A 20,287-nucleotide genomic window follows, 5' to 3' on the forward strand; every position below is an offset into this window, starting at 1 on the left:
AAAACTCCCAGACAGACATGGCAGAGCTAACTGAATATTGGGTTTTTCTATGGGGGCCAAAGTTAGCTCTTCAGCTCTCTGCCTGCCTGGCTGGCTCTATTCCCACTTCTCTTTAAAGGTTGATCCTGGTCTCCACTCCAGACCCCACTCTGCTATCACCACCATCTGCCAATTAACCGGAGAGGCCTGGAGCTTTGTCCAGGGCTTTTTCCAGGGCCTCTCGCCTTCCGAAATGTTTAGTAAGAGAAATGTCATCTGCCCTATGGAGAGGGGATGGGAGCGTGGTTCACAGCCACTCCTGACTGGTAACACTGAACGCTTCAGAGGGAGACAGAATTCAGGAATTTGAAGTGGATGCCATGAGAAGAGGTGAAGAGGCAGCACTTTATTCCAAATAACATTTAGGAGAGATGTGTTGTGTGCCTCTCACTAAAACTGAACAAACTTTATCAACAACTAATGCTTTTAATACACTGGTCCAATTACCAACCACCCACTGCCACAGCACTCAACTCTCAGGGCCGGTTTCCCAGACACCGATCAAGCTTAGTCCTGGAATAAAAAGCTATTTCAATAGAGATTCTCTATAGTCCAGGACTAGGTTTGATCTGTGTTCAGGAAACCGACCCTCGATGTAAAACATTGTTCACGGCATAACTTCTGTCCCATATACATTGAGAACGTTTGTCTCTGTGTCTGGTTGGTTTCAGGTACAGTAATCCAGCTAGGGAGAGGGACTATATTCCGTTTCAACCATCCTAAAGAGGCTGCCCAGCTCAGAGAGCAACGCAAGGTGAGTCACACCACAACCACTCTTACTAACCCTAACCCCCAGACCACACCACAACCACTCTTACTAACCCTAACCCCCAGACCACACCACAACCACTCTTACTAACCCTAACCCCCAGACCACACCACAACCACTCTCACTAACCCCCAGACCACACCACAACCACTCTCACTAACCCCCAGACCACACCACAACCACTCTCACTAACCCTAACCCCCAGACCACACCACAACCACTCTTACTAACCCTAACCCCCCAGACCACACCACAACCACTGTTACTCTCTTAGAGCCAGTTTCCCGGACACAGACTAAGCCTAGCCCTGGACTAAAATACACTTTCAATAGACATTTTACATTGAGCATGCTCTTTATTCCAGGATCAGTTTTGTATTAATCTGTCTGGGAAACCAGCCCTTGCAACACGACCAACTCTTACTCCCAGATCAGAGTAAACACCAGCCCAGAACATAACCTTACATTTCCCTAACTTTCCTGTTATAGATCAGTTATCTTGTGATTGCTGCTCACGTTTACTTTATCTAAACCGGTACGTAAAGTCATTTGCAATGCTTCGTCTCAGAGTCATAATTAGTGCTGTGCCGTCGGATGTATATATATTCGAACAAGGAAAAAAAAACATCTTCAAAGAAATGCATCTTCCATCTTTCACTTTCTCCAAGCTATCACTGTAAATACTGTATCTCCTCCTACTTTAGCATGTCTGTACACACACACAGAGATGTGAAGCACTTCTGGTAACACCTGCAGGCGTAATACTTCATAGCTCGTTATCAACAAGTATTTATAATGTATTATAATAAGGCATATAATATGCTCTCAAAATGGCTGGTATTTAGTCAGGATCATGAGATGATTATAAGACATTATAATGGGGTCATATACTGTATGCTTATGACAAGTGTAGTCAAACTGAATTATAATGCATAATATACCTGCTGGTTTTAAGTACTGTAAAGTGTTACCGAGCTGCTTCTTTGGATAATGGGCTGTAACCGGCAGGTTCCTGGCTCAGTGATCTTTATAGTGCACTAGTTTTGACCAGGGTCCATAGGGCACTATGAAGGGAATAGGGTGCCATTTGGGACGCACACATACATTTACTGAGGCAGGTTCAGCAGGTAATGGTTGAGTTCTAGGCTGTTAAGTCCTTTAATGTACAGTATATTTAATGTATACTGTATGTGGGGTGCGTTCCAAATGACGCCCTATGGTCACTGGTCAAAAGTAGTGCACTATAAGGGGAATAGGGTGCCATTTAGGACGAAATGCTGATGTTAACCAGAAAAGGTACCCAGCCTTTAAACAGTAATGCTACTGCTTCTCAGCCTTGTCCAATGAAATCGCTTTATTTGGCTGCCAAGGTGTTACATGCAAGAGTTTCTATACCAACAATTATAGCACTCACATTTGTAAGTATTCATTTATATTGTGGACATTGTTTTTTTTTTCATTATAATTTTAAATTGGGTTTAAAAAATGGATCACAAAAAGACATGGGTTATGTGGGTCCTCCTTCCTGTACGCATTTATGTGGGGATGAAATTAAGATAAATTGTTTCGATATGTTCAATCAGAGTGCTGCCTATAAAATTACATTTTACATTGGATTGTTTTCTCCTACTGATCTACACAACCTACTCCACATTTTCAAAGCCAAATAAAGATTATAGAACATTTTCCAAATTAATAAAAAACAAGAGTTAAGGGTTAATAATTGGTGTAAGCACCTTTAGCAGCCATTACAGAATGAATCATATTGAATAAGATTGTACCAACTTTGCACAACTCTTAGGTCAACATATATACAAAAAAAAACATTCAAATTGCTCAAGCTCAGTAAATTTGCTTGGGAATCATTGATGGACAGCAATATTCTAAAATTGTCTCAGCTTTTCAAGCAAATTTAATTCAGTACTGAGACTGGAACAATCAACACCTATTGGAAAGCCGTTCTGGTGTGTCTTTGGCATTACAGTTTGATTGTCCCGCTGAAAAATAAAGACATACGCAAGCAAAACATCTTTGTTTTTTATTAAAACATTAATTTGAAAGAATTTCAATACATTTCCTTTCACTTAGAAAATGTGGAGTAGATTGGTAGGAAAACATAAAATGTAATCTGTTTTTTTATTACATTTTAAGGCAGTAAAATATGGGGGTGTGTAGACTTTTCACTAAGCACTATAATTGCCCAGTCTTTGGAAGGACGACAAGTGTATAGATCAGGAACAGCATGTTCAATGTCTCCATGTTTTCAAAACCATTTGGAGTTCAGTTTTCAATATGTCCATAAAGACCTTTGGTGGGACCTCTTACGTTTGCAACATCGTTGTTTTTATTAGTGAAAGGGTGTGTGTGTGTGTGTGTGTAATACTGTGTCTTATGTTTTCTCCCAGAGTGGCCTTCTCTCCAGCTTTTCCTTGACCGACCTCTCCAGGCTTTTCCATCCCGGGTGAGTTAACACGCGTGCACACACACACACACACACCTGAACCCTCTCTCCACTCCCACTACATTGCAACTACACAAACATGGCATTGGATGGGAATTGTAATTTCTGGGTAACAATTGGATACCTTACTGTAACAGTTTTCCATTTAAAATGGTAAAAAATAAACAAATAGCTTTTTAGCAAGAAACTATTTCTCAAGCAAGAATTTAGTTGAGACTGGGGGGAGATCACAGTAGGCCTGTGTTCTTTGGCTCCTAGGCCTGGTTGTGTGATCTGATATCCTGGTGTTACAGCTACTACTCATGTCTGACTTGCAATTTCCTCCGCAAGACAACGTCCCCTAACAGCTGCACAGCACAGCGCTTTCTCCTGCAGGCTTTAGACAGAAGTTATGATTTGGAGAGGAGATGGAGTGGGAGGGAGGGAGAGACAGAGGGGATGGAAGAAGATGGAATGGGAGGGAGAGATGGACAGAGGGGATGGAGGGAGATGGAGTGGGAGGGAGAGACAGAGAGGGGATGGAGTGGGAGGGAGAAACTGAGGGGATGGAGAGAATGAGAGGGGATGGATGAAGTGGAAGGGAGAGTTGGAGTGGGAGTGCGATGAGAAAAGATGGGAGGGAAAGAGACAAAGATAGAGGACAGGAGATGGATGAGCTAGTCGGATGAGATGGATGTCCCCTGGTGATATTGAGAAAGTTATCTTGGAGAAGTTCAGACGGATAACAACATGCACTGCTCCAAAAAATAAAGGGAACACTAAAATAACACATCCTAGATCTGAATGAATGAAATAATCGTATTAAATACTTTTTTCTTTACATAGTTGAATGTGCTGACAACAAAACCACACAAAAATGATCAATGGAAATCAAATTTATCAACCCATGGAGGTCTGGATTTGGAGTCACCCTCAAAATTAAAGTGGAAAACCACACTACAGGCTGATCCAACTTTGATGTAATGTCCTTAAAACAAGTCAAAATGAGGCTCAGTAGTGTGTGTGGCCTCCACGTGCCTGTATGACCTCCCTACAACACCTGGGCATGCTCCTGATGAGGTGGCGGATGGTCTCCTGAGGGATCTCCTCCCAGACCTGGACTAAAGCATCCGCCAACTCCTGGACAGTCTGTGGTGCGAGATATGATGTCCCAGATGTGCTCAATTGGATTCAGGTCTGGGGAACGGGCGGGCCAGTCCATAGCATCAATGCCTTCCTCTTGCAGGAACTGCTGACACACTCCAGCCACATGAGGTCTAGCATTGTCTTGCATTAGGAGGAACCCAGGGCCAACCGCACCAGCATATGGTTTCACAAGGGGTCTGAGGATCTCATCTCGGTACCTAATGGCAGTCAGGCTACCTCTGGTGAGCACATGGAGGGCTGTGCGGCCCCCCAAAGAAATGCCACCCCACACCATCACTGACCCACCGCCAAACCGGTCATGCTGGAGGATGTTGCAGGCAGCAGAACGTTCTCCACGGCGTCTCCATACTCTGTCACGTCTGTCACGTGCTCAGTGTGAACCTGCTTTCATCTGTGAAGAGCACAGGGCGCCAGTGGCGAATTTGTGTTCTCTGGCAAATTACAAACGTCCTGCACGGTGTTGGGCTGTAAACACAACCCCCGCCTGTGGACGTCGGGCCCTCATACCACCCTCATGGAGTCTGTTTCTGACCGTTTGAGCAGACACATGCACATTTGTGGCCTGCTGGAGGTCATTTTGCAGGGCTCTGGCAGTGCTCCTCCTGCTCCTCCTTGCACAAAGGCGGAGGTAGTGGTCCTGCTGCTGGGTTGTTGCCCTCCTACGGCCTCCTCCACGTCTCCTGATGTACTGGCCTGTCTCCTGGTAGCGCCTCCATGCTCTGGAAACTACGCTGACAGACACAGCAAACCTTCTTGCTACAGCTCGCATTGATGTGCCATCCTGGATGAGCTGCACTACCTGAGCCACTTGTGTGGGTTGTAGACTCCGTCTCATGCTACCACTAGAGTGAAAGCACCGCCAGCATTCAAAAGTGACCAAAACATCAGCCAGGAAGCATAGGAACTGAGAAGTGGTCTGTGGTCACATCCTGCAGAACCAGTCCTTTATTGGGGGTGTCTTGCTAATTGCCTATAATTTCCACCTGTTGTCTATTCCATTTGCACAACAGCATGTGAAATGTATTGTCAATCAGTGTTGCTTCCTAAGTGGACAGTTTGATTTCACAGAAGTGTGATTGACTTGGAGTTACATTCTGTTGTTTAAGTGTTCCCTTTATTTTTTTGAGCAGTGTACAACACATCTCTAAAATGTAAAGATGGCAGACAGACAACACACAGCTAAAACACCGATACAATAACATGCAGCCACTACAGTTACCACACACACTAACGCCGGGTGGACACTACACGACTTTTAGAATTCCAACATCGCTGAGCCTCACATTAAAGGACCATCTTTCCTGTCGTTTTTTGTCTTGTCAACGTAGTGGTGTGCACACTAAATGATGTGGCACAGACAGGGGTCACACACTACAAGATTCTTGACTTGGTCGTGAGGATTCTCGATACCACGCTGTTTTGCGAAAACAATGTGATTATATTTAACGTAGCTACAACGAGCTATGGCTCAAAGCAGCCTCATAAACGTTCAGTCAGACATTCATGCTTGCCACACAGATTTGAAATATCTAGCCAACATTTTGAATTGAATAACATTGCTTGTGAACTTCAGAGCCCTCAGATTGCGTCTTTGACCTGCTCAAATTAAACGAGTGTCGGTGACGGCCGGGGATTTTGTCTCCGATCTCAAAAACTTGTCTGGGACAGCTAAATCGTGGGCAAAATCGTGTAGTGTACACCCGGCTTAACAGATAATGGACTCCGAGGCCACTGGGATCGTTTTGGCTGCTCTAAAATGAGGTGTGTACGAGTATGTCGAGACACACACACACACACACACACACACACACACAACTGTCTTGCTGTACTTGTGAGGACTTTTTGGGGACCAACAATCTGTTTCAATTCAAAATCCTATTTTCCCTAACCCTAAACTTAACTCCTAACCTTAAACTTAACCTCTAAGCCTAAAATAGCCTTTTTAACCAGCAAAATGTCCTCACTTAGATTATTTTGTTGGTTTACGATTCTTGTGAGGACTTCTGGTACTCACAAGTATAGTAAAACGTGTCTGGCACACACACACACACACACACACACACACACACACACACACACACACACACACACACTATTAGATTTGAATAGCAAACAGCCCCAATGTCTGGATAAGGATTATGAGACACTCAACTAGCTGTGAAATGAAGCAGAATGACTGTGTGCATGTAGATTGGAGGATTAACGTACAGTACAATACTGGGGCTGTGTCCCAAATGGCACCCTATTCCCTATGGGCCCTGGTCAAAAGTAGTGCAGTATACAGGAACTAGGGTGCCATTTGCATCGCAAATGGAGGGGGGGGGGAGAGAACACAGAGAGAAACCAAATATACAGCTCAAGAAGATATCTGACAGCAAACGACAGATTTAGGGAGGGCTAAATGTATTACTGTATTAGTGTGTGTCTGTCTGCACATGTGCATGCGTTAATAAATGGTTTTGCAGTCTTGTCTTTTACAAACACTTTTGAAGTATCTTGTGTCACAGCAAGGAAAATAATTAAAATAGCTTTTGAAAACAAAGTCGCTGGCAGCCGGATAAACCCAATTGATCTGAGCCTCCTCTCCTCTCCTCTCCTCTCCTCTCCTCTCCTCTCCTCTCCTCTCCTCTCCTCTCCTCTCCCTCTCCTCTCCTCTCCTCTCCTCCCTCTCCTCTCCTCTCCTCTCCTCTCTCCTCTCCTCTCCTCTCCTCTCCTCTCCTCTCCTCTCCTCTCCTCTCCTCTCCCCCTCTCTCCTCTCTCTCCTCTCCCTCTCCTCTCCTCTCCTCTCCCTCTCCTCTCCTCCCTCTCCCTCCTCCTCTCCTCTCCCTCTCCTCTCCTCTCTCTCCTCTCCTCTCCTCTCCTCCTCTCCCTCTCCCCTCCTCTCCTCTCCTCTCCTCTCCTCTCCTCTCCCCTCTCCTCTCCTCTCCTCTCCTCCTCTCCTCTCCCCTCCCTCTCCTCTCCTCTCCTCTCTCTCCTCTCTCCTCTCCTCTCCTCTCCTCTCTCTCCTCTCCTCTCCTCTCCTCTCCTCTCCTCTCCTCTCCTCTCCTCTCCTCTCCCTCTCCTCTCCTCTCCTCTCCTCTCCTCCCTCTCCTCTCTCCTCTCCTCTCCTCTCCTCTCTCTCCCTCTCCTCTCCTCTCCTCTCCTCTCCTCTCCTCTCCTCTCCTCTCCTCTCCTCTCCTCTCCTCTCCTCTCCTCTCCTCTCTCGGCTTATCGAGATCCTATTAAAATACTTTACCAAGATGGATGATTTCTAGTGTTCTAATTCCTAATTCTATGGCTGCCTCCTCCTCCACCAACAGGATGGATGTTTTTGCTGTAGCAGGAGAGAATGGAGAGTCTAGACAACAGAGGAGCTCTGTGCTTTCTCCTCGACTACGGACCTGTACGGTTATGGTACGTACACACACAGCGACATATATGTGTATGTACACTCATAGATGGAAACTGTGCTAGTGGATGGGTAAACCTTTTACTAACTAACAACGGGGCAAATTTGCACCAAATGTTTCTAACAAAAAGGTAAAATACAGATTAAAGGATTAAGATAGACAAAATGTAAAGTGGGTTTAACTGTCAGTGTGTTGCTGTATGAGACTATTGTGTAGGCTACGTTCCTATATCCACAGCATACCAATTAGAATGCATTCCCAATACATTGCTTTATTCTGTGTTTGTGTGACTGTCAGTGCACTTCTGTTACTCTGGGCTCTGAACATCACCATCTCAGTTCTAGTCAGGTCGGGTTTCACTGCTTCTTCTTTGCAAATTGTTAGATAAGAATATAATGGCTACTCCTCTCCCCTGCCTCGGCCTAATGCATTCACGCACACAGCCTAATACAGACTTTTATGGAGCATGAAATGCCTGTTCCCTTGGCTTGTTTTCTTTGTTTAATATGCACATATTTCAAACCCATTACCTTCCTGCAGGGTTTTCAGAGCCCACCTCAGAGAGAACGACTAGCGTTTTGTGAAAGCACATTGTACACAAAGCAAGACGTTAGTGTGTGTACATCTCTCTCTCTCTCTCTCTCTCTGATCCTCACGCCATTGGCTTGTTAATGCTTTGATGAATGTTTTTTTCTACAGAAGAAAACAAAATACTTGAAAAGTTTTTTTTTTAAATTAGCAATGTGGGTTAACTGTGGCTTTTTTCAGTTAAACAATAGACAGGCTACCTGGTTATATGAGGAATTACTTGTTTCAAAAAGTTGAAACGAAGGAGAAGTGATTTATCATGTTTTTCTCTCTCACCCAGACAGAGGCCACGTCTATGGAGGCCCCTGACTCTCGTCATCCTTCAGCGTGTTATGCTGCCGGAGCCGGAGCCCCTCAGCATCTGCAGGCCAGGCTAAACAGGTGGAGCTTCGGTGAGGCTGAGGGCCGTCAGGGGCCCAGCAGTACTGCTGATAGAGAGAGCCAGAGCAGGCTGCAGGAGAAGAGGACTCCTACTAACGCTCCCACTCTCACTTCCGACCCCACTCTCACTCCCACAGCCTTGGAACGGGACAGCCTGCAGCAGGGATCGGAAGGAGAGGTGGAGGAGGTTGAAGAGTGGGACTCGTGTCATCAATTAGGGTCTGGGGTGGGGGTGTCTGATAGGCAGATGGAGGGAGCGCTACCTCTGCGTAGAGCGAGGGAAGAGGGAGGACTCTATTGGGGTGAGGAGGCCTGGTCTGGGCCTTGGGACAGAGACGAGGAAAGGAACTGGGCCCTCCAGCAGACACCTGTCCTCCTGGTCCAGCAGGCTGATGTATGTACTGTTGGGCCAGAGGGTCTACCGGAGCCTGCTAACAAGAGCCCAGGTGTCCTGTCAGGCCTACCTGATGGCTGCAGGGGCCTGGGAGGGGACCTGTCCAGGGCCGGAGCCCGCTACGGTGGCCCTGCAGGGACCTCATTAGGCACTGCTGTATCCTACCTGCATAGAGGAGACGGAGGAGGAATAGACGGAAGGACGGAGGAACGAACGCACCATGCCCACCTCCCACAGGCCAGCAGCAGCTCAACATACACACAGACCTCTCCCTCTCAGTTTGACACACACACTGCCTCTCTGTCTCAGATTGACACACACACTGACAGCCAGGCAACACACACTGCCTCTCGGCAGGACAGACACAGACGTAGCCAGGCGGTACGCGGCCTACCGCTAGAGGCTTTGGAGGGTCAGTTCAGTCGTGTCATGATGGATCGATCCAGGACGACAGTGCAGGGCCACTGGGAGAATGACAAGGAGGATGAGGCTGGGGCTAGGAGGGAAGGGGAGGCTGGTGCTGGGGCTGGGAGGGAGGGGGAGGCTGGGGCTAGGAGGGAAGGGGAGGCTGGTGCTGGGGCTGGGAGGGAGGGGGAGGCTGGGGCTGGGAGGGAGGGGGAGGCTGGGGCTGGGAGGGAGGGGGAGGCTGGGGCTGGGGGGGAGGAGGTGGAGCAGGCCTTCAGGCTGGGCGCTCTGGTTAGCAGGGTGTTTAGGGAGGAGGAGGTGGAGCAGGAGGGGGAGCAGCAGTTCTCTGTCTCTGGGCTAGGCGCTCTGGTTAGAAGGGTATGCCAGATCTCTGGGCTTGGAAGGGAGCAGGACCTAGACTCTCTGGGGGAAGAGGTCTCTGGGATGGGTTCTCTGGTCAGCAGGGGGGTCTCCTGGATGTTTCCGGACGCGGGGCGTCTCCTTCGCAGCTCCACCCCCAGGGTCCTGCAGCAGGTCTGGGACGGTACAGGAGTTCTGCAGCCCACAGCTGGGGAAGGGGCTGGGAGTCTGCAGCCTGGAGCCGGGGGAGGAGCCAGCTCCAACTGGTCCAGTCAGGTTGTCTCCATTGTGAGGGAGAGTCAGGTGCTGTCGGTGGTCAAAGACAGCCAGGTCTTCTCATTGGTCAGAGAGAGTCATGTGTACTCCCTGGTCCGAGACAGTCAGGTGTTCTCTATGGTCAGTGAGCTGCCATTGGTGCATCACATCAGCACAGCGCTAACTCAAGACTTCGGGAGCATTCACAATGAGCTCACTCAGGATCGTCAGCCAGTGGAGTCAACTGGACTCCAGCAGAGAGCTATTGACCTCAACACAACACCAGAAATAAACCTGCCCCTAGTCCACAACACTGTTCTCAGCACAGCACCGAGCCTGTACCCAGCCCACAACACCATCGAGTTTGCACATAAACGGAACACAGGTAAAGAAGTGGATTGGAGAACAAAGGAACAGAGTCCCATCAGAGAACTGGTGTGTACATCGGAGCAGGAGGGCAGGGAGGAAGCTCTAGCTAAGTCAGAGGAACAGAGTCCCATCAGAGAACTAGAGTGTACATCGGAGCAGGAGGGCAGAGAGGAAGCTCTAGCTAAGTCAGAGGAACAGAGTCCCATCAGAGAACTAGAGTGTACATCGGAGCAGGAGGGAAGAGAGGAAGCTCTAGCTAAGTCAGAGGAACAGAGTTCCATCAGAGAACTGGAGTGTACATCGGAGCAGGAGGGCAGAGAGGAAGCTCTAGCTAAGTTGGAGGAACAGAGTCCCATCAGAGAACTGGAGTGTACATCGGAGCAGGAGGGCAGAGAGGAAGCTCTAGCTAAGTCAGAGGAACAGAGTTCCATCAGAGAACTGGAGTGTACATCGGAGCAGGAGGGCAGAGAAGAAGCTCTAGCTAAGTTGGAGGAACAGAGTCCCATCAGAGAACTGGTGTGTACATCTGAGCAGGAGGGCAGAGAGGAAGCTCTAGCTAAGTCAGAGGAACAGAGTCCCATCAGAGAACTGGTGTGTACATCGGAGCAGGAGGGCAGAGAGGAAGCTCTAGCTAAGTCAGAGGAACAGAGTCCCATCAGAGAACTAGAGTGTACATCGGAGCAGGAGGGCAGAGAGGAAGCTCTAGCTAAGTCAGAGGAACAGAGTCCCATCAGAGAACTGGTGTGTACATCGGAGCAGGAGGGCAGAGAGGAAGCTCTAGCTAAGTCAGAGGAACAGAGTCCCATCAGAGAACTGGTGTGTACATCGGAGCAGGAGGGCAGAGAGGAAGCTCTAGCTAAGTCAGAGGAACAGAGTCCCATCAGAGAACTGGTGTGTACATCGGAGCAGGAGGGCAGAGAGGAAGCTCTAGCTAAGTCAGAGGAACAGAGTCCCATCAGAGAACTAGAGTGTACATCGGAGCAGGAGGGCAGAGAGGAAGCTCTAGCTAAGTCAGAGGAACAGAGTCCCATCAGAGAACTGGTGTGTACATCGGAGCAGGAGGGCAGAGAGGAAGCTCTAGCTAAGTCAGAGGAACAGAGTCCCATCAGAGAACTGGTGTGTACATCGGAGCAGGAGGGCAGAGAGGAAGCTCTAGCTAAGTCAGAGGAACAGAGTCCCATCAGAGAACTGGTGTGTACATCGGAGCAGGAGGGCAGAGAGGAAGCTCTAGCTAAGTCAGAGGAACAGAGTCCCATCAGAGAACTGGTGTGTACATCGGAGCAGGAGGGCAGAGAGGAAGTTCTAGCTAAGTCAGAGGAACAGAGTTCCATCAGAGAACTGGTGTGTACATCGGAGCAGGAGGGCAGAGAGGAAGTTCTAGCTAAGTCAGAGGAACAGAGTTCCATCAGAGAACTGGAGTGTACATTGGAGCAGGAGGGCAGAGGGGAAGCTCTAGCTAAGTTGGAGGAACAGAGTCCCATCAGAGAACTGGTGTGTACATCTGAGCAGGAGGGCAGAGAGGAAGCTCTAGCTAAGTCAGAGGAACAGAGTCCCATCAGAGAACTGGTGTGTACATCTGAGCAGGAGGGCAGAGAGGAAGCTCTAGCTAAGTCAGAGGAACAGAGTCCCATCAGAGAACTGGTGTGTACATCGGAGCAGGAGGGCAGAGAGGAAGCTCTAGCTAAGTCAGAGGAACAGAGTCCCATCAGAGAACTTGTGTGTACATCAGAGCAGGAGGGCAGAGAGGAAGCTCTAGCTAAGTTGGAGGAACAGAGTCCCATCAGAGAACTGGTGTGTACATCTGAGCAGGAGGGCAGAGAGGAAGCTCTAGCTAAGTCAGAGGAACAGAGTCCCATCAGAGAACTGGTGTGTACATCTGAGCAGGAGGGCAGAGATGAAGCTCTAGCTAAGTCAGAGGAACAGAGTCCCATCAGAGAACTGGTGTGTACATCTGAGCAGGAGGGCAGAGAGGAAGCTCTAGCTAAGTCAGAGGAACAGAGTCCCATCAGAGAACTGGTGTGTACATCGGAGCAGGAGGGCAGAGAGGAAGCTCTAGCTAAGTCAGAGGAACAGAGTCCCATCAGAGAACTGGTGTGTACATCGGAGCAGGAGGGCAGAGAGGAAGCTCTAGCTAAGTCAGAGGAACAGAGTCCCATCAGAGAACTGGAGTGTACATCTGAGCAGGAGGGCAGAGAGGAAGCTCTAGCTAAGTCAGAGGAACAGAGTCCCATCAGAGAACTAGAGTGTACATCGGAGCAGGAGGGCAGAGAGGAAGCTCTAGCTAAGTCAGAGGAACAGAGTTCCATCAGAGAACTGGAGTGTACATCGGAGCAGGAGGGCAGAGAGGAAGCTCTAGCTAAGTCAGAGGAACAGAGTTCCATCAGAGAACTGGTGTGTACATCGGAGCAGGAGGGCAGGGAGGAAGCTCTAGCTAAGTCGGAGGCACAGAGTATAACCAAGGAGGAACTGTGGCCATCAAAGGACCAGATCAAGATCGCGGAGGACCCACGGTGTGTCACTTGTGGAGCCAAGAGCACCAAGTCACAGCCCCCTCCAGAGCAGGGGGACAACACCAGGTCCACAGGCCCAGAGAAGAGCTCTATTCCTGTGCAGGGGAATCGGAGGACTGATGGTGTTCAGGTGTATTATGGGGTATGTTTTTTTGGGGGGGTTAAAAAAATATAATAATTGTAAATTGTGTTAAATAATTCAGCCTTCGCTGCTATTGATACCATGGGTGCGTTCACTATGAGAAAACGGTTTCCAACGTTTAATTCAATTGAGACGGCACTGTATTTAACGATCAGAACGGTGTGATTATAGTGGCCCAGAGGGAGATTGTATATGGTGTTTGTTGCACAAGTTTTGCGATTTCAAATGGTCACAACCATATTGATCTGGCCACACTGCAAAGGCTGTTGAAGAACGGTGTGCACCGTTTTGTGCAAACGTGTCGTTTAGTAGAAACTGTCACGCGACGTAACAAACGTTGAATTGAACTGAAAGCACATATGTAACGTTGCTTTAATAAAATAAACCATTCTCTCTTTCTCTCAGAGCCTGGTGGAGTTCCCAGGGGCTCTGGTTAAACTCCAGTCCCTTCACGTATCCACCCTTCTGGGCTGTCTCCAGTCCGTCCTCCCCTCAGTCTTCACATCTCGGAGACTACTGGCTCTGTACTGGCTGGGCGTGGCTAACTGCAGCCAGCCCCGCCCACACATCGCCCTCGTTCTCCTATTGGAGTCCTGCCTCTACGCCCTGACCTTTGACCCTGACACGCCCGATCAGACCACATCTCTGACAGTGTTCCACCACCTCATCCTGCTACAAGTTAAGGAGATCCGGGTAGGCTGTTTTAGAGTTGAAAAAATGAATATAATATCGATTTTATTGTTCTACCAATTAAATCATTTTCCTATTTCTTATTTGCCTATTTAATTAGATTTATTCATAACATTTTATCGTTATCTTTATCATCATATACACTACCAGTCAAAAGGTTGGATACACCTACTCATTCAAGGTTTTTTCTTTATTTTTACTATTTTCTATATTGTAGAATAATAGTGAAGACATCAAAACTATAAAATAACACATATGGAATCATGTAGTAACCAAAATGTTTTTCAACAAATCAAAATATATTTGAAATTCTTCAAATAGCCACCCTTTTCCTTGATGACAGCTTTACACACTCTAGGCATTCTCTCAACCAGCTTCATGAGGAATGCTTTTACAACAGTCTTGAAGGAGTTCCCATACAGTTGAAGTCGGAAGTTTACATACACCTTAGCCAAATAAATTTAAACTCAGTTTTTCACAATTCCTGACATTTAATACTAGTAAAAATGTCCTGTCAGTTAGGATCACCACTTTATTTTAAGAATGTGAAATGTCAGAATAATAGTAGTGATTTATTTCAGCTTTTATTTCTTTCATCACATTCCCAGTGGGTCAGAAGTTTACATACACTCAATTAGTATTTGGTAGCATTGCCTTTAAATTGTTTAACTTGGGTCAAACATGTAGCCTTCCACAAGCTTCCCACAATAAGTTGGGTGAATTTTGGCCCATTCCTCCTGACAGAGCTGGTGTAACGGAGTCAGGTTTGTAGGCCTCCTTGCTCGCACACACTTTTCCAGTTCTGCCCACACATTTTCTATAGGATTGAGGTCAGGGCTTTGTGATGGCGACTCCAATACCTTGACTTTATTGTCCTTAAGCCATTTTGCCATAACTTTGGAAGTATGCTTGGGGTCATTGTCCATTTGGAAGACCCATTTGCGACCAAGCTTTAACTTCCTGACTGATGTCTTGAGATGTTGCTTCAATATATCCACATACTTTTCCTTCCTCATGATGCCATCTATTTTGTGAAGTGCACCAGTCCCTCCTGCAGCAAAGCACCCCCACAGCATGATGCTGCCACCCCCGTGCTTCACAGTTGGGATGGTGTTCTTTGGCTTATAAGCAACCCCCTTTTTCCTCCAAACATAACGATGGTCATTATGGCCAAACAGTTCTATTTTTGTTTCATCAGACCAGAGGACATTTCTCCAAAAAGTACGATCTTTGACCCCATGTGCAGTTGCAAACCGTAGTCTGTCTTTTTTATGGCAGTTTTGGAGCAGTGGCTTCTTCCTTGCTGAGCGGCCTTTCAGGTTATGTCGATATAGGACTCGTTTTACTGTGGATATAGATAATTTTGTACCTGTTTCCTCCAGCATCTTCACAAGGTCCTTTGCTGTTGTTCTGGGATTGATTTGCACTTTTCACACCAAAGTACGTTCATCTCTAGGAGACAGAATGCTTCTCCTTCCTGAGTGGTATGACGGCTGCATGGTACCATGGTGTTTATACTTGCGTACTATTGTTTGTACAGATGAACGTGGTACCTTCAGGCATTTGGAAATTGCTCCCAAGGATGAACTAGACTTGTGGAGGTCTACAATTTTTTCTCTGAGGTCTTGGCTGATTTCTTTTGATTTCCCCATTATGTCAAGCAAAGAGGCACTGGGTTTGAAGGTAGGCCTTGAAATACATCCACAGGTACACCTCCAATTGACTCAAATGATGTCAATTAGCCTATCAGAAGCTTCTAAAGCCATGACATTTTCTGGAATTTTCCAAGCTGTTTAAAGGCACGGTCAACTTAGTGTATATAAACTTCTGACCCACTGGAATTGTGATACAGTGAATTATAAGTGAAATAATCTGTAAACAATTGTTGGAAAAATTACTTGTGTCATACACAAAGTAGATGTCCTAACCGACTTGCCAAAACTACAGTTTGTTAACAAGAAATTTGTGAAGTGGTTGAAAAACAAGTTTTAATGACTCCAACCTAAGTGTATGTAAACTTCCGACTTCAACTGTGTACGTGTATATATATACAGTGGGGGAAAAAAGTATTTAGTCAGCCACCAATTGTGCAAGTTCTCCCACTTAAAAAGATGAGAGAGGCCTGTAATTTTCATCATAGGTACACGTCAACTATGACAGACAAATTGAGAAGAAAACAATCCAGAAAATCACATTGTAGGATTTTTAATGAATTTATTTGCAAATTATGGTGGAAAATAAGTATTTGGTCACCTACAACCAAGCAAGATTTCTGGCTCTCACAGACCTGTAACTTCTTCTTTAAGAGGCTCCTCTGTCCTCCACTCGTTACCTGTATTAATGGCACCTGTTTGAACTTATCAGTATAAAAGACACCTGTCCACAACCTCAAACAGTCACACTCCAAACTCCACTATGGCCAAAACCAAAGAGCTGTCAAAGGACACCAGAAACAAAATTGTAGACCTGCACCAGGCTGGGAAGACTGAATCTGCAATAGGTAAGCAGCTTGGTTTGAAGAAATCAACTGTGGGAGCAATTATTAGGAAATGGAAGACATACAAGACCACTGATAATCTCCCTCGACCTGGGGCTCCACGCAAGATCTCACCCCGTGGGGTCAAAATGATCACAAGAACGGTGAGCAAAAATCCCAGAACCACACGGGGGGACCTAGTGAATGACCTGCAGAGAGCTGGGACCAAAGTAACAAAGCCTACCATCAGTAACACACTACGCCGCCAGGGACTCAAATCCTGCAGTGCGAGACGTGTCTCCCTGCTTAAGCCAGTACATGTCCAGGCCCGTCTGAAGTTTACTAGAGTGCATTTGGATGATCCAGAAGAGGATTGGGAGAATGTCATATGGTCAGATGAAACCAAAATAGAACTTTTTGGTAAAAACTCAACTCGTAGTGTTTGGAGGACATAGAATGCTGAGTTGCATCCAAAGAACACCATACCTACTGTGAAGCATGGGGGTGGAAACATCATGCTTTGGGGCTGTTTTTCTGCAAAGGGACCAGGACGACTGATCCGTGTAAAGGAAAGAATGAATGGGGCCATGTATCGTGAGATTTTGAGTGAAAACCTCCTTCCATCAGCAATGGCATTGAAGATGAAACGTGGCTGGGTCTTTCAGCATGACAATGATCCCAAACACACCGCCCGGGCAACGAAGGAGTGGCTTCGTAAGAAGCATTTCAAGGTCCTGGAGTGGCCTAGCCAGTCTCCAGATCTCAACCCCATAGAAAATCTTTGGAGGGAGTTGAAAGTCTGTGTTGCCCAGCGACAGCCCCAAAACATCACTGCTCTAGAGGAGATCTGCATGGAGGAATGGGCCAAAATACCAGCAACAGTGTGTGAAAACCTTGTGAAGACTTACAGAAAACGTTTGACCTGTGTCATTGCCAACAAAGGGTATATAACAAAGTATTGAGAAACTTTTGTTATTGACCAAATACTTATTTTCCACCATAATTTGCAAATAAATTCATTAAAAATCCTACAATGTGATTTTCTGGATTTTGTCTGTCATAGTTGACGTGTACCTATGATGAAAATTACAGGCCTCTCATCTTTTTAAGTGGAAGAACTTGCACAATTGGTGGCTGACTAAATACTTTTTTCCCCCACTGTATGTATGTATATAATACACACACACACACAAGTATGTGGACACACCTTCAAATTAGTGGATTTGGCTATTTCAGCCACACCCGTTGCTGACCGGTGTATAAAATCAAGCACGCAGCCCTTGATTTTGGAGATGTTCGACAAGCAGGTGTCCACATACTTATGTAGTATATAACCATCTATTCATTGATCCATCCATCCAGGTGGGTTTCTGCGGTCAGAGCCTGCATCTCAAGGCCTCCAGTGAGGAGAGCGTCCTCACCCTCTACACCCACAGGTAAAGGACAGAACCACGGTGCTTAACTCTTATCCTCTAAACAAAAGAAAGGGTGCTTGGAGCCAACAGTGGATCAAGATCGATCGCCAATCAAACAATCAATTTTTTCCAGATAGGCCAGCACTTGAATATAAGTAGATTGTAAAGTAGGTTATGTCTTCGTGTGGTTTACTAAGACATGTGTATATTTTAAACAAAGCTTCAGTTGCACCCTTTACCTCCAAACCCACAGCCAGACCCTCACCCAGGCCCTCACCCACACCCTGCTTGGTGTCCTCTGTCCCGGGGACCAGCGAGTGTCCCAACACCCCCTCCTGGTGGAGGACCTGATGGTTCTGTCTCTGGACTGGAAGGCCCAGGCACCTGACCTGCTGCTGAATGCTGAACTCAGGCTGTCTGGCCAGTTCCACCAGACCCTAGCTGACCTGGTCTACCTCGTTCACGGCAACATGAACAGGTATAGTAGTCGTATTAATATAGTAGTATTATTGTAGTAGTGGTGGTGGTCTCAGGCTGTCTGGCCAGTTCCACGACACTAGCTGACCTGGTCTACCTCCTACACAGCAACATGGACAGGTAGTAGTATTTCTTGGTCTTGAAAGGATAGCTCAAATATTATAGCTCTATATTTATTTTATTCAGTGTCTGTATTTCAGGGAAAGCAAGTCAGTGGGCAGATAAGAGGTAAAGAGATATAAAAGGGATTGTATTATCCAGTTTAGAAGATAAAATAATGAGTAGAACATAGGATAAACTAAAATGTTTTAGTCTTTTCAGAGAGAAGCCTCATCTAGGAGAGGTCAGGCTGCTGCTTTACACCAGCGTTGGTGTGACAACGACCCCTGACCCCAGACCTGACCCCTCGGCCCAGCTCCTCCTCACTGACACACACCTGGGACTGGTGCAGGTACATTAATTTTGTCAAATACATTTATTAATAAATTAATACATTCATTCATTTATGTAGGATGATGCCATGCGCAAAGCACTCACTCACTCACTCACTCACTCACTCACTCACTCACTCACTCACTCACTCACTCACTCATGTAGGAGGATGCAGTATTCCACTCCGCCCCGCGCCACGTCCCCCTGCTTTCCCGCAAGGCCCAGTTCAAGGGGGTGACCCTCCGTTGCCGCTCTGACGTCCGCTGTGTGATAGTCCGAGACGGGGTTGGGAGCTCGACCGGTGTGGGTGGAGATGGACCCGGGGATGAAGGTATTTCATTTGATTTATTTGACCATTTTTAAAAACACAATTCAACCACACATATGGATACAGTTTATTTAAATTCATCAACGATAACACAGAAAAGTTTAATAACTTATTTATGTTATGGTCTTAGGTGGGGCAACCAGGCTGGACATCATCCTGTCTCAGGACTGGAGGACCAGGGGAGAGAGGGGGGACAAGCCTAGAGGTCACCCTGAAAGAGGTGCTGTTGCTGGAGCTGATGGAAGTGAGGTAGGGGGGGTAGCTGGAGCTGGTGTCCCATCTGCTGGCTCTAATTCATGTCCTCCTCCGCAGCAGGCTGAAGTATGGAAATTACATTTCAGCTGCTCCTCCGAGGCCGCCTGTCTGATTAATCACTTGTCAAACGTCTGAATGGTCACTGATCAAGGACTAGAGGACTGGACACACTGTAATGAACTATAGCTTAGACAGGACCGGTCAGAACTGGTACCTATCTCTCATCGAGAGGATGGCAAGGTGTGTTTGCTCACTGAGTGGCAGTCAAGGGTCCAGTGTATCTCAAACAAACAAGATGGAGAATATCGCTACCATTAAACTATTTAGGGCCAGTTTCCCGAACACAGACTAAGCCTAGTCATGGACTTAAAAGCAGGCTCAAAAGACAATCTCCTTATACCTTCTAGTCCATAGAGTATAGTAATATATTGATGATGTGTTTAAAGTTTTGGTGAATGTTTCCATGCACATATTTCTATGCAATTTCTAAATCAAATTTTCCACTTACTTTCACATTCATTTAAAGAGACTCAGCGACATGACGTAGATGCAGAAAGTAAACAGCATAGTGGGTCAATTTCCGCAACAACTAAGAGCGTTGAAGCGCGAGGCTCAACTTCTCCGCTGTCTTGGTGCCCTGGCTACCAGCAAGCACATGCGCAGATACTGTGTGTGACAGAGAGGTCTTGCATCATTTCAATATCTGCGGGGCTGCTCGTGGACACATTATTTCGCTGAGTCTACCTTTAAGTCTTTCTGAAATATGCTATAATGTTTGTTTATTTGTTTGTGTCTCATCTTCCATGCCACACTGTGTGTTAGTGTTAGTCTGTTAATGCTGTTTTTGTTTACACTGTAGAGGGAACACAGGACACTTGATTGCACAGAATATAGGCCATTTTTATGGAAAAATGTGAAGGGCACAAATAATTGCAGGGTAAGCTTTTCAAGCATATTTGCACATTTGACCACACAACAGACCAGTGTTATACCTCAGATATTAAAAT

General features: G+C 46.7%; 1 protein-coding gene across 1 annotated transcript in view; it reads left to right on the forward strand.

Moving 5' to 3' along the window:
- The window catches only part of LOC121568884, a 69,330-nt gene extending 49,437 nt beyond the window's left edge, over positions 1–19,893 (forward strand). Inside the window, exons 16-26 of the mRNA XM_045220841.1 lie at positions 711–793; positions 3,213–3,268; positions 7,714–7,807; positions 8,672–9,679; positions 9,833–13,207; positions 13,613–13,900; positions 17,736–17,809; positions 18,042–18,266; positions 18,587–18,716; positions 18,863–19,028; positions 19,156–19,893. Coding sequence (XP_045076776.1) covers positions 711–793; positions 3,213–3,268; positions 7,714–7,807; positions 8,672–9,679; positions 9,833–13,207; positions 13,613–13,900; positions 17,736–17,809; positions 18,042–18,266; positions 18,587–18,716; positions 18,863–19,028; positions 19,156–19,415 — 5,759 coding nt within the window. The 3' untranslated portion in view covers positions 19,416–19,893. The remainder of the gene's footprint in view (positions 1–710; positions 794–3,212; positions 3,269–7,713; positions 7,808–8,671; positions 9,680–9,832; positions 13,208–13,612; positions 13,901–17,735; positions 17,810–18,041; positions 18,267–18,586; positions 18,717–18,862; positions 19,029–19,155) is intronic.
- The last annotated feature ends 394 nt before the right edge of the window (positions 19,894–20,287 follow it).

Source organism: Coregonus clupeaformis, chromosome 1 (assembly GCF_020615455.1).
Source record: "Coregonus clupeaformis isolate EN_2021a chromosome 1, ASM2061545v1, whole genome shotgun sequence".
In the NCBI taxonomy this organism is placed as follows: Eukaryota; Metazoa; Chordata; class Actinopteri; order Salmoniformes; family Salmonidae; genus Coregonus; species Coregonus clupeaformis.